Source organism: Melanerpes formicivorus, unplaced genomic scaffold, assembly GCF_026170545.1.
Source record: "Melanerpes formicivorus ecotype bairdi unplaced genomic scaffold, bMelFor1.0.p_v2 SCAF_5, whole genome shotgun sequence".
NCBI classification, from domain to species: Eukaryota; Metazoa; Chordata; class Aves; order Piciformes; family Picidae; genus Melanerpes; species Melanerpes formicivorus.
In genome coordinates, this window is record NW_027142357.1 from 36,756,492 (window position 1) to 36,768,938 (window position 12,447).

Genomic DNA, 12,447 nt, shown 5'->3' on the forward strand with positions numbered 1-12,447 from the left:
TACGAGTTCAATGTCCCAGCTAGTGGATGTGTGTTTTATGCACCACAAAGTCCCTTTGCACTTCAAACTCAAAGCCTAATATCAGAGAGAGAGTCTGGAGAGAAGCAGCCAATTAAATTTGCATATTCCATTTTAAAATGCAAACTTATTTTATTGAATGATTTCAAGCCAGAAGGGTGAATTAAGTTCTTGGTGCCTGGTTTCAAGTCTACTAGATAGAGATCTTTCATGAGACATAACACAAGAAAGGTGGGGTCCAAACATGCATCTAACTAAACAAGCTCAGCGGAGAGTTGGAGCAAAGTTTCTGCTACAGGGAAATGGCTCTGAAAAGGCTCAATTTTAAAATCATTATTAAGTAGTGGGTCTTAATAAAAGATCAGGCCTCCTGGCACAGCAACTTCACTTTTATTTTAAAGTGGCAATTCAGCTGCCATTAGCAAAAAAAAAAACCAAACAAAGAAAGTGTCAGTGAATGTAAGCAGATTTCTGTGTCTCGTTCCAAGTGCTGCCCAAGTGCTTGTAACAGCAGCCTGTGCTAAAAGGAAAGGGGAAGAGAAAAACAGGAATGGCAGAATGTCATACAAGCCACCACAGCTCACACCCATGAAAGTAATTTCATTTTGCAAACAGACAACTAACCAGGATCTCCATTTCTCAATGGGATCTGATCATAAGTAAAACAAAAAGGATAGAAAGGGAGACATTTGAAATTCACAGATTTCACCCAACTTTAGCATAAGCAGCTGATAAGAGCAAAGCATACAGACAAAATGACTAAAGAGTACACCAATCCACACCAGAACATCGTGCAGAGCGAAAAGTATCCATTCCATCCCAGCACTCCAAAATTTCTACACTCATGCTTAGCTCAAAGATACTTTGAGAGAGATAGTGGAATACAAGAAGGAAAACCAAACAAAGACTCCCAAGTGTCCTGTGAAAAATTAAGCCTGATCTACACGAAGGATCCAACAAAATCCAAGAGAGATTTATTAACCTACAACTTTTATGTAGCCCCAATTAAGAGATCTGAAGCCAGTCACGACGCATACAAACGCGCAAGCACTTCAGTACCTTTTGTGTCATCTTCCAGAAATCAAACCCCCTCATCTGATCTCTCCAGATTCTCTACCTTTAAAGCACTAGGGTATTACTTTCTCAACATTATCTTTTTGCAGGCATAATAATCTGCCCCTTGTTATTTAAGCACTACAGGAATGCCTAACAAGCTTTTAAGCCGAAAACCTAAAGCCCCAACTACTTACCACATTAATTTCTACTGAAATCAGTGAAGTTCTCCTGCATACTGTGTACCACACTTGATGCTAAACTTCTGGTGGGATTTAGTGCAGGAAGAACACTGCAAACTAAGCACAATACTTCCATTATTCATGTTCCTTCAGGCCTGATACTGGGTCAACAGAATGACAATGCTCACGCTACTAAAAAGCCATCTGAAATAACTGAGCATGTTCTGTAGAAATTTAATATACAGGATTTGCTTTTTAAGTTGAAATGCCTTACAAGTCTTACCTACTGAATGGTCTTTTCCTTCCTAACTCAAAAAAAAAACAACACCCAAGACAAAAAAAGGCAAAGCAGATTCCCAGAATGCAGACAAGTTGCTGCCTTGCTGCCTTTAGGACAGTTCCAGAAAACAAACATAATTATATACTGCAAAGCAGCTGGCAGCATGCAAAACCAACAGGAAATACTAATACAAACCTCTCTCTGAAACATTTTTAAGCAGCTGAGTAACAGAGGAGAACTCCTACTACACCAATCACAATTCTGAAGTAATTTTTGTTCATATTCTGAAACTTATTCTGCATGTTCTCCCTACTATCACTTCATCGTGGGCACAGGCGAGACTGGCAGGTAACCCTGCAGAACTTGAGTTTGAGCAACAGCCTTCTGGCTCCCATTTCTGGAGGGCCTCTGAGACTAAGATACCAAGTTTCTGTGCTATCCTAAAGTCAAAAGATGAACTCCTTCCCAGAGAGGCCAGAGGCAGAGAGTCTCCCAGTGACCACAGAGGTGGGTTTAAAAACCTCAAGGAAAGGACTGGGAAACATAACAACCCACATCAACTATGGCAACAGCACGGAAGAGAAAGCAGAAACAAATTTCTAAGGCTGTGAAAGAAACAGAGGGTAGAAGTAAAAACAAAGAGACAAGATCATCTTACATCTAGAAAATAAAGTCCATTAGCAGAACAAATGCTAAGGAAAGAAAATGTGTGCCCTAAGCACAAGTCACAAGGACTAGTGAGAGCTACACTAAGAGACTCCACTAAGATCTGCCACTGCTTACTAGAAAGACACTTTGTAAGGAATCTCTGAAGCACCTGGAAACTCTTTCTGCCTTTACAGAGATAATATTTATTTGATGACAATAAGAGGAGAAAATAGCAAATTTCTGCTCTCTTTCTGAGACTGAATGAAAGCCTTAAGAGACAAAGGGTGACTGGGAGTAACTGCTGTACATTTCCAGCCCGGTGTAAAACCACAGATTACATTCCAGGACACAAAACCTGATGTTCCTATTTATCCTCTTCCTTCTAGCTTCCAACCATTCACCAAATGGTTTTCTGTCACTACTGGTGGCATTGTTCCATTCAAAAGTGAGATTCCCACATGACAGCTTTCCACCTGATTAGGGAAGAAGCTGTTTCTATGAAGACCCTTTAATGGTCTTTAGCATGGCACTTCAGTCTCTCTCCCAAAAGCATCAACACTGACACTCTGCCACCCTCTTTTTCAAGATAACTATGAATTTAACACATTATTAAAAATTGTATTTAACATCCTCAGCAGCAGGAATTCAGGACTGTTATGCACATCTTCAGTTCTTAAGCCTTTATGCCAGGGCTAACAGGGAAATTCTAACATTAAAACCTGTGCAAGCTATTTTTAACAAACAGCTCTAATTTTGTTCCCTTTAGCCCTTTTGCAGACTTTTTAATGCTACAGTTGTGCCTTTGTAGAATCATAGAATGGTCTGGATTGGAAGGGACCCCTGCAGGTCATCCAGTCCAACCCCCTCTGCAGTCAGAAGGGGCATCCTCAACTAGATCAGGTTGCCCAGAGCCCTGTTGAGCAGCATCTCAAATATCTCCAGGGATAGGGCCTCAACCACCTCCCTGGGCAATCTGTTCCCGTGTTCTACCACCCTCCTGTTCCTAACATCCAATGTAAATCTGCTCTTTTCTAGTTTGAAGCCATTGTCCCTCGTCCTGTCCCTACAGGCCTTTGTAAACTGCCTCTCTCCATCCTTGTAGGCCTCCTTCAGCTCCTGGAAGGCTGCTATTAGGTCTCTCTGGAGCCTTCCCTTCTCCAGGCTGAACAACCCCAGCTCCCTCAGCCTGTCTTTGCAGCCCATTTTCAATCCAGAACAAATGCTGCAGCTGTTTGCAGTAGCTCTGCAAGGCTGACAGATGTGAAGCCAGTGAGACCCAGCTCATGCACAAACAGGAAGCTCCTTTCAGTCCAACAGGAACTGTCCTGCTCGGCTCTGAATCGCGCACACTTCCAGGCCTTCCTTTGGTGCACGAGCAATCCCATGGGACAACAGAGTTCATTTCAACAACAGGGTTACTTCAGTTTGAGAATAAGCTATTTCAGTTTAAGCTAAGTCTCATCTATCAGACTTCAGTGGGAGTGGAACAATCACAGAGGTCAGGACCAAGCTTCCAGGAGCTCCTGCTCCTCAGCCGCAGCTCTGCACCTCAGTGTATCTCCTCTGCCTGCTGGGATGCAAAGGCATGGGTGCACACAGCACCTGAGCAGAGATCTGCAGGCACCTTCATGCTGTCCATTGTGAAAGAGATTCCATCAGCTTCTAGCTATCCAGCACCATTCCTAAACTGGGTGTATGCTGAAAAAAAGCTCACGGAAGTCTTCCTTATGGGTTCAGTCTGGCTCTACCCAGCTGCACTCTCTCCTCTGCTTCCTGCTACATTCTCAAGCTCTGAAAAACCTGAAAACCTTTTCAAAACCTCATCAGAAAAAAATATATTTTAAAAATCAAATCTCTGTGCCCACAAAGCCAAGAGAAGCATCTGACTTAACTACTGCATTCATCTGAAAGGGTGGCTGGAAGGATGAATGTTTCCACACCAGCTGTCTCCAAGCCAGCTTCCAGCACTAGAATGCATTTTCACTCACGGTTCTTCAGAGAAGTACATTTTAAGAGCTGTTGTTGTCATTAGGAACCCTATTACAAGAGGGATATGGACATGCTGGAAGGTGTCCAGAGAAGGGCCACGAGGATGAGCAGAGGGCTGGAGCACCTCTCCTATGAGGACAGACTGAAGGAGTTGGGGCTGTTCAGTCTGGAGAAGAGAAGGCTCTGAGGTGACCTCATTGTGGCCTTCCGGGATCTGAAGGGGGCTCCAGGAAGGCTGGGGAGGGACTTCTCAGGATCTCAGGTAGTGATAGGACTAGGGGCAATGGAATGAAGCTGGAGGTGAGGAGGTTCAGGCTGGAGGTGAGGAGGAAGTTCTTCCCCATGAGAGTGGTGAAGCCCTGGGATGGGTTGTCCAGGGAGGTGGTTGAGGCCCCATCCCTGGAGGTGTTTAAGCCCAGGCTGGATGAGGCTCTGGGCAGCTTGATCTAGTGTGGGGTGTCCCTGCCCATGGCAGGGGGGTTGGAACTAGATGATCCTTGTGGTCCCTTCCAACCCTGACTGATTCTATGATTCTATGACCTGAAGGGACATGAAATAGGACAACTCTACAACTGAAAAAACCCCAATAAATTCCATTTCTCATCGTTTGGAATTTAAGGACCAGGGAGAAGAGCAAACAGAATACAAGGTCTGCAAAGACCAATGCTCTTTGCCTTGCTTCACATCCTGTCTACAGGCTGAGAGGTATCTTACAGCTGAAAGAACTGGCAGGTCCCTTGGAACAAAAAGAGAAAAACTCCACAGAACCTTTCAGGAAGTCCTGGGTGTAACACAGAACGGAATGTACACACTTCAAACTCTTCACAACATCTTCCAATACAATATAAGCCAAAATCTCTGGAATTTACTGCAGAAATTGATTACTTCCTTCCAAAAAGCAGCTCCTGCACTCCTCCTTGCTGTAGGTTTCACCAGCCAGGCATTACCCACCATTTTTTCCCCAAGTGCTTGCTTTCCATAACATTCAATTTGTATTTTAAAAACCCCACGAAAGAAATCCAAAAAAACCTGAACCAAAAACGAAACTAAAACAAAAACCAAACTCCCACACTTTGACACTCCCCTTAGTGTTAAGAAATACCCTGGTTTGTGAAAACAGAGGAAGAAAATCCTTTCCTGTGCACACAATAATCCAGACAGATGTGAGGAGAGCCTAAAGTTCAAAACTATGTGCTTTCTGACCTAAAGGAAAAAGGCTTTCCGAGCTTCAGACTTTAATCAAAGCCTGGCCAAAGCTGTGTTCCAAACGGCCTCATTTTCCTTTTGAGCTTAAACCAATTTCCATCCAGTATTTTAAGGAAAAATGTACCAATGAAAGCCTCACCACAGGAATCTTTAGCCCACTATATTTAAACAACTCCAGCTGGTAACTCAAGTCAGCAAGTACACGCAAAATTAACAAGGATGCCTTTTGCTTTGCTCTGCCATCGCTTCTGTGCATCTCCGCTCTAGTGTCAATGTTTTCTATCTTCAGGACAGCTCTCCTCACCCTGTCACTCAGGAAGACACTGTGGCAGAATGCAAACTGCAGAAGACCACAAGAATTTCCTGAAGAACACATTACCTGTCAAAGGAACACAGAGCTGCTTCCTGCAAAAGAACACTTAAAATACCTTCCCCTTGTAAAGCTCCTTGTAAAGCTCAGTGTGGTTTTAAAAGCTGCAATGCAAGAGGTCTGGGTAACTTGATTGCAAGAGAAAACAGGATTGCATATTTAGAAGTTCTGACAACTGTGAGTGTGTCAGGCTGTGTAACATTCTGTACTTAACACATCCAGGGAGTAATCATATTTACATCTTTTCTATTTAGTGAGTGTAGCTTCGTGTTAGCAAAGAGCATGAGATTCACTTTCGAAGATAATTTAGGACCTAACTCATCAGAAAATCAGATGTGTCAGTGCACAGCAATAGTTTGAAGGTAGAAAGGTGACTGTGAAGAAAAAGTACCTGCCACTCATGTCCATTAGCTTTACAGCCACTGCAGGCAAGGCTTCTGTTAAACCTGCCTGCCCTGTGCAGGTCACGCTCTCAGTCACCACCTCTGCACTTCTGTAACCATCACTCCTCAGAGAGCACTGCTGGTCCTTCTCTGCCCTCCAAACTGGCAATTACAGCTCCTACTTACCCTCTTTTTACATGCAAGCAGTGTCCTACTAAATTTATGGTTGATATAAAATAAGCTTTATTTTAGAGTAAAATCTGTTGGTGATTAATTTTACCTTCAAAAATCCCTGCAGAGCAAAAACTGGAATAGGAGAGAATTTTGCTAGCCAATTTCTTTTCAATATGTATTTTTTTTCCTAAATATATAAATAACAAAAGTGTTTTGCCCACACTCAATAGATTTTGCTTCCATAGTATAGCTGAACAAGTATTTTTAAACATACTTCCATAGTTCAGGGTCTGAACCTCTGGATGTGTTTGGGCTGGCAGGACAACATACACAGCCTGCTCTTCATATCTCCATGGTCAGCACCTAGGGCAGGCTGCAGCCACCGGTGCCTCCTGGCAGCAATCCAGTGAGGAGTGCCCTAAATTCACCTCCCAGGAAGGCTCAGAGCTGCTCCCTGTGCTCTGCCCAACACAGAGTGGGGGCTGTGGCCTACAGACCTCCTGGCAGCTGGCCTCAGCACCAGAAGCCACCCGGTGCCCCAAGATGGGGCATCTCTGCTGCAACAGAGCAGGGTTAATTACTGGATTCTGTTCAATATCTTTATTGATGACCTAGATGAGGGGATCGAGTCCATCATCAGTAAATTAGTAGATGACACCAAGGTGGGGTAAGGTGTTGGATCTGTTAGAGGGTAGGAGAGCTCTGCAGAGGGACCTCGACAGTCTGGACAGAGTCCAAGGGCATGAGATTGAACACATCTAAGTGCTGGGTTCTACACATTGGCCACAACAACCCCAGGCAGTGCTACAGGCTGGGGTCAGAGTGGCTGGAGAGCAGCCAGGCAGAAAGGGACCTGGGGGTAGTGGTTGATAGTAGGCTGAACATGAGCCAGCAGTGTGCCCAGGTGGCCAAGAAGGCCAATGGCATCCTAGCCTGCATCAGGAACAGTGTGGCCAGCAGGAGCAGGGAGGTCATTGTGCCCCTGTACTCAGCACTGGTTAGGCCACACCTTGAGTCCTGTGTCCAGTTCTAGGCCACTCAGTTTAGGAAACGTTGAGTTGCTGGCAGGTGTCCAGAGACCTCTAGTCATGAGGTCTGTGGTGACAGGTTGGACTCGATGATCTTTGAGGTCTCTTCCAACCTTAGTTATACTCTGATACTGTGATACGGGCAACAAAGCTGGGGAGGGGTCTGGAGCACAGCCCTGTGAGGAGAGGCTGAGGGAGCTGGGGTTGCTTAGCCTGGAGAAGAGGAGGAGGCTCAGGGGAGACCTTCTTGCCATCAACAACTCCCTGAAGGGAGGTTGTAGCCAGGTGGGGGTTGGTCTCTTCTCCCAGGCAACCAGCACCAGAACAAAAGGACACAGTCTCAAGCTGTGCCAGGGGTGATTTAGGCTGGATGTTAAGAAGAAGTTCTTCCCAGAAAGAGAGATTGGCCATTGGAATGTGTTGCCCAGGGAGGTGGTGGAGTCACCATCACTGGAGGTGATTAAGGAGAGCCTGGATGAGGCACTTGGTGCCATGGTTTAGTTGATTAGATGGTGTTGGGTGATGGATTGGACTTGATGATCTCAAAGGACTTTTCCAACCTGGTTAATTCTATTCCACTTATGCACAACTCATCTCCATTAGAAGGAATTTCATTGATATTCATACCTGAGTCTTTCCTGCTCCCTTTTCCACCCTCTCGACTCTTCTTTAAAACTGCCTTTAGCATTTTAAATGTTGGTCCTGAAAGAAAACAGAAAGAAACAGAAATCAATGCCACATGAACAGCATCCATTCACACAACACCAAACAAAATTAAGTCAGCATCAACACAAATAAAACAACCAGACAGGCAGAAGAGACGTTTTGGTAGTTACATTCACTTTTACATGGTAGGTTGGTTAAGGCAAGTCCTGATGCACAAGGAATGTTTTAATACTTGAGCTAAGCAATTAGGAGTTCACTGTCTTCCTGCACAGGAAAATACTCCAGCATTCCCCACATTCCACATCTAATTAGGGTTATAAGGCTAAACCCGTGCAAGTTACTGTAAGAGACTGTGGGGAAAATAAATCAGAAGAAAAATCTAACTCCTGACCAGAATTCATCTGCACTGCTGGGGAAGCAGCCACAGGTTAGAAACCCAGAGTCAGCTGGAGACCCCAGACTGCAGGAGTGTAGAGCTGAGAGGTGCCAAGGGGACGTGGTATCAGCAGGACTCTTCCTCACCTGTGTGCAGAACACCACTGACCAGCACAGGCAAAGCTGCAGAGATTCCCCTGAGCACTGCCCTGCTGTGCCCATGCCCATGTGCCTGCACACCTGTGCCAGTGAGCACGACTTTCTGTTCTCCACATCTCAGATCTAACCATCAATTTTACCTCAGCAGCAGTGGCAGACTCCAGAAGAATGTTAATTATAAAGGGGACCTGGGGGTACTGGGTGACAGCTGGCTGAACATGAGCCAGCAGTGTGCCCAGGTGGCCAAGAAGGCCAATGGCATCCTGGCCTGCATCAGGAATGGTGTGGCCAGCAGGAGCAGGGAAGTCATGCTGCCCTGTATTCAGCAGTGGTTAGGCCACACCTTGAGTCCTGTGTCCAGTTCTGGTCTCCTCAATTTAAGAAGGAGACTGAGACACTTGAACGTGTCCAGAGAAGGGCAACAAAGCTGGGGAGAGGTCTCAGGCACAGTCCTGTGAGGAGAGGCTGAGGGAGCTGGGGTTGCTTAGCCTAGAGAAGAGGAGCCTCAGGGGAGACCTTAGTGCTGTCTACAACTCCATGAAGGGAGGTTGTAGGCAGGTGGGGGTTGGTCTCTTCTCCCAGGCAAGCAGCACCAGAACAAGAGGACACAGTCTCAAGCTGCACCAGGGGAAGCTTAGGCTGGAGGTGAGGAGAAAGCTCTTCCCAGAAAGCGAGGTTGGCCATTGGAATGTGCTGCCCAGGGAGGTGGTGGAGTCACCATCACTGGAGGTGTTCAAAAAGGGATTGGACGTGGCACTTGAAGCCATGGTTCAGTTAGTCATGAGGTGTTGGGTGATAGGTTGGACTTGATGATCTCTGAGGTCTTTCCCAACCTTACTGATTCTATGATTCTATAAGAAAAATGTATGTAGGAAGAGAGTTAAGTTGCTTCAGGTCACTATCTTCAGTCAGAACGTGAGGAACACAGAAGGAGAGGAATCACAGAGAGCAATTCTTTCTCCAAAAGAGCATCTATAAATTGTGATTTCATTTGCTTACTGAAAAATTCCAAAGAGATCTCATTTTAGGGAAGGTGAAGTACAGAGTGTGCAAGAAGAAGACCAAAAACACAAGAGTAATCTGACCATGCTGCCTTGTGTAAAGGATTTCCTGCTGATTTCATCTGTTTTGCATGGCAAAGTAAAACATGTCCACCCAAAAAAGCATGGATTCTTCAGAAAGTTCACTTCTTTTTTACTGAAGTAAAGCAGAGCAGTGAGTACAGCAGAGATCTTCAGCTTCTATGAATAACCTGAAGCACATACAACTAACTCAGACTAACTGGGAGGTTTCCAGAGCTTATTTCACACCCCATGCAGGAATTTTGGGGCCAGCTCCGCAGAGGCACAGCTGGGCACACCAAGGGCTGTTTGTCACCTGGCAGGGACACACCTCTGACAAGCTGACTCCTCAGTGGCACACAGCACAGAGCAGGCAGGCAGCCAGCACACCATCCTCTGTGCTCTGCAGCCCGGGCAAAGGATCTGCTCAGGATTGCACATGGAGAACAGGCACTCTGCCGATACTATCGCTCTGCAACCTGAGGAGTCAAACAAGTTCTGCAGCACTCCTGGGTGTTTCCCCAAGAACCTTAACTAAGCAGCCCTCTCCAGCTTCTGCATTAAAAAATACCTTTGAAAAAGGCCACAAAAACACTTCCAAAATTTTAACCACATACTCCCTGTACTCATTAGTGACTTAGTATCTATCATATTCTATAGGCAGTGTGCCCACAGAGCGAGCCAGCTCTCCATGTATCTGTCCAGCAGCACAGAAAAGACTGGATTGAAAGAATGTGGTTAATGACATTCCCCTGAATGATGCCCAGTTTGTTGGAAATAAGAAAAATTCTCCTGAAATTCAGCTATAAAATCATGAGAAAGAAAAAGTGAATGCACTCTCTCTTCCTGCACTGGAACAGGTTGTCCAGAGAAGCTGTGGAGTCAACCCTGCAAATATTCAAAGCCAGATTGGATGGGGTCTTGAGCAGTGTTTACTAGTGGGAGGTGTCCCTGCCAATCACAGGGGAGTTTGAACTAGATGATCTCTAAGGTCCCTTCCAACCCAAAGCATTCTGTGATTCCTTACTTGTCTGTTTGAGCCAGACACAATCCACCACAGCAATGAATCTCCCACGATGAACCAACAGCACCGACGACTAGAAAACAAGTTTAAAGTGGAACAGCCTGAACCAAAATTCAACTGCAGCCCTGGTTCCTCACTTTGGAACACCATATACTTCATGTTCTCCAACAGCCAGTTATTGGGGGGAATGAGAAAGCCAACCAAGTGCTGGATCTCCACTCTCACTCATTGTGTGTGCTCTTGCTTCCCCTTTCCCATGACTTACGCCTTCTAGCTTTGCCAAGGGAAAAAGCAGCACTTCTCCCTTACTCAGCAGCTTGCTCAAAGAGCAGGGACATGGGAAGGTGGCAAGTCACATCCCCAGCTATGCTGTTAGCCAAAAAGAATGACTTTTTGAGAGACTCGGCCATGGTCAGCTGGGAAAAGCCCATCTGATGATAAGAGAAAATAAACCACTTGCAAAGTTGTATAAAGATCAACTCTGCCAACTGGATCCCAGCTCATGCTGCATACATTTTAAAATGGATGCTACCCTCCCACTAGCCCAGCTGTTTGTCTTCAGATCCATGACAGCTTCCACACAACTGCCTTATCCTCAGAGCACAAAGGGAAGAGGCAGAAGGTCCCTTATATAAGAATGTGTATGATCAACTTGTTCATAAATGAGGGACTCCAAGAGAAGATGAGGGTTATGACATACAAATGCTGGGTTATGTAAAGAGTAGGGAGCACAGACACAACAGTTTACTTCATTCCTAACCTCTTACAAATTAACTTCACTACTCAGGGAGCCCCCTCTGAAAAGTAAAGGGGAGGCTGTAGACAGGTGGGGGTTGGTCTCTTCTCCCAGGCAACCACCACCAGAACAAGAGGACACAGCCTCAAGCTGTGCCAGAGGAGGTTTAGGCTGGATGTTAGGAAGAAGTTCTTCAGAGAAAAAGTGATTGGCCATTGGAATGGGCTGCCCAGGGAGGTGGTGGAGTCACCATCACAAAGTGTTTAGGAAGAGACTGGATGGGGCTCTTGGTTCCATGGTTTAGTTGATTAGATGGTGTTGGGTGATGGCTTGGACCCAGTGATCTCAAAGATCTCTTCCAACCTGGTTAATTCTATCCTATCCTATCCTATCCTATCCTATCCTATCGAGGAGAAAGTTCTTCACAGAAAGAGTTATTGGCCATTAGAATGTGCTGTCCAGGAAGGTGGTGGAGTTACCGTTGCTGGAGGTGTTCAAAAAGGGATTGGAGGTGGCACTTGGTGCCATGGTTTAGTTAGTCATGAGGTGCTGGGTTACAGGTTGGACTTGACGATCTCTGAGGTCTTTTCTAACCTTATTGATTCTATGATGATGAAAAAAACTAAAATCTTACTCTGTGAGTTTCCCCTCAAAACTCAGCAACTTCCCTGCATGAGACTATTTTCCACCTCTAGCTGCAAGTGACAGATACCAACAACAGTACCAACAGGATCCACGGCTTCTGTTTGCCTGCCTACTATCCCTTACCCATCAGGATGAGTTATTTTGATTGCCCATTGGAACAGGCTGCCCGGGGAGGTGGTGGAGTTGTCATCATTGGAGGTGTTTAGGAGGAGACTGGATGGAGTGCTTGGTGCCATGGTTTAGTTGATTAGATGGTGTTGGATGATGGGTTGGACACAATGATCTTGAAGGTCTCTTCCAACCTATTCTATTCTATTCTACTCTACTCTACTCTTCTCAAAGATCTCCTATGAGGACAGACTGAGGGAGTTGGGGCTGTTCAGTCTGCAGAAGAGAAGGCTCTGAGGTGACCTAATTGTGACCTTCCAGGATCTGAAGGGGGCTACAAGA

General features: G+C 45.6%; 1 protein-coding gene across 6 annotated transcripts in view; it reads right to left on the reverse strand.

Moving 5' to 3' along the window:
* The window catches only part of TANC1 (tetratricopeptide repeat, ankyrin repeat and coiled-coil containing 1), a 91,701-nt gene that overhangs the window by 59,562 nt on the left and 19,692 nt on the right, over window positions 1-12,447 (reverse strand). For 5 of the 6 annotated variants that reach the window (XM_068139177.1, XM_068139181.1, XM_068139179.1 and 2 more), the window contains exon 2: window positions 7,959-8,033. In XM_068139177.1, coding sequence (XP_067995278.1) covers window positions 7,959-8,019 — 61 coding nt within the window. In that variant the 5' untranslated portion in view covers window positions 8,020-8,033. Of the gene's footprint in view, window positions 1-1,268; window positions 1,295-7,958; window positions 8,034-12,447 lie in introns of those variants that run through there. The other variant, XM_068139180.1, reaches the window with a different exon arrangement.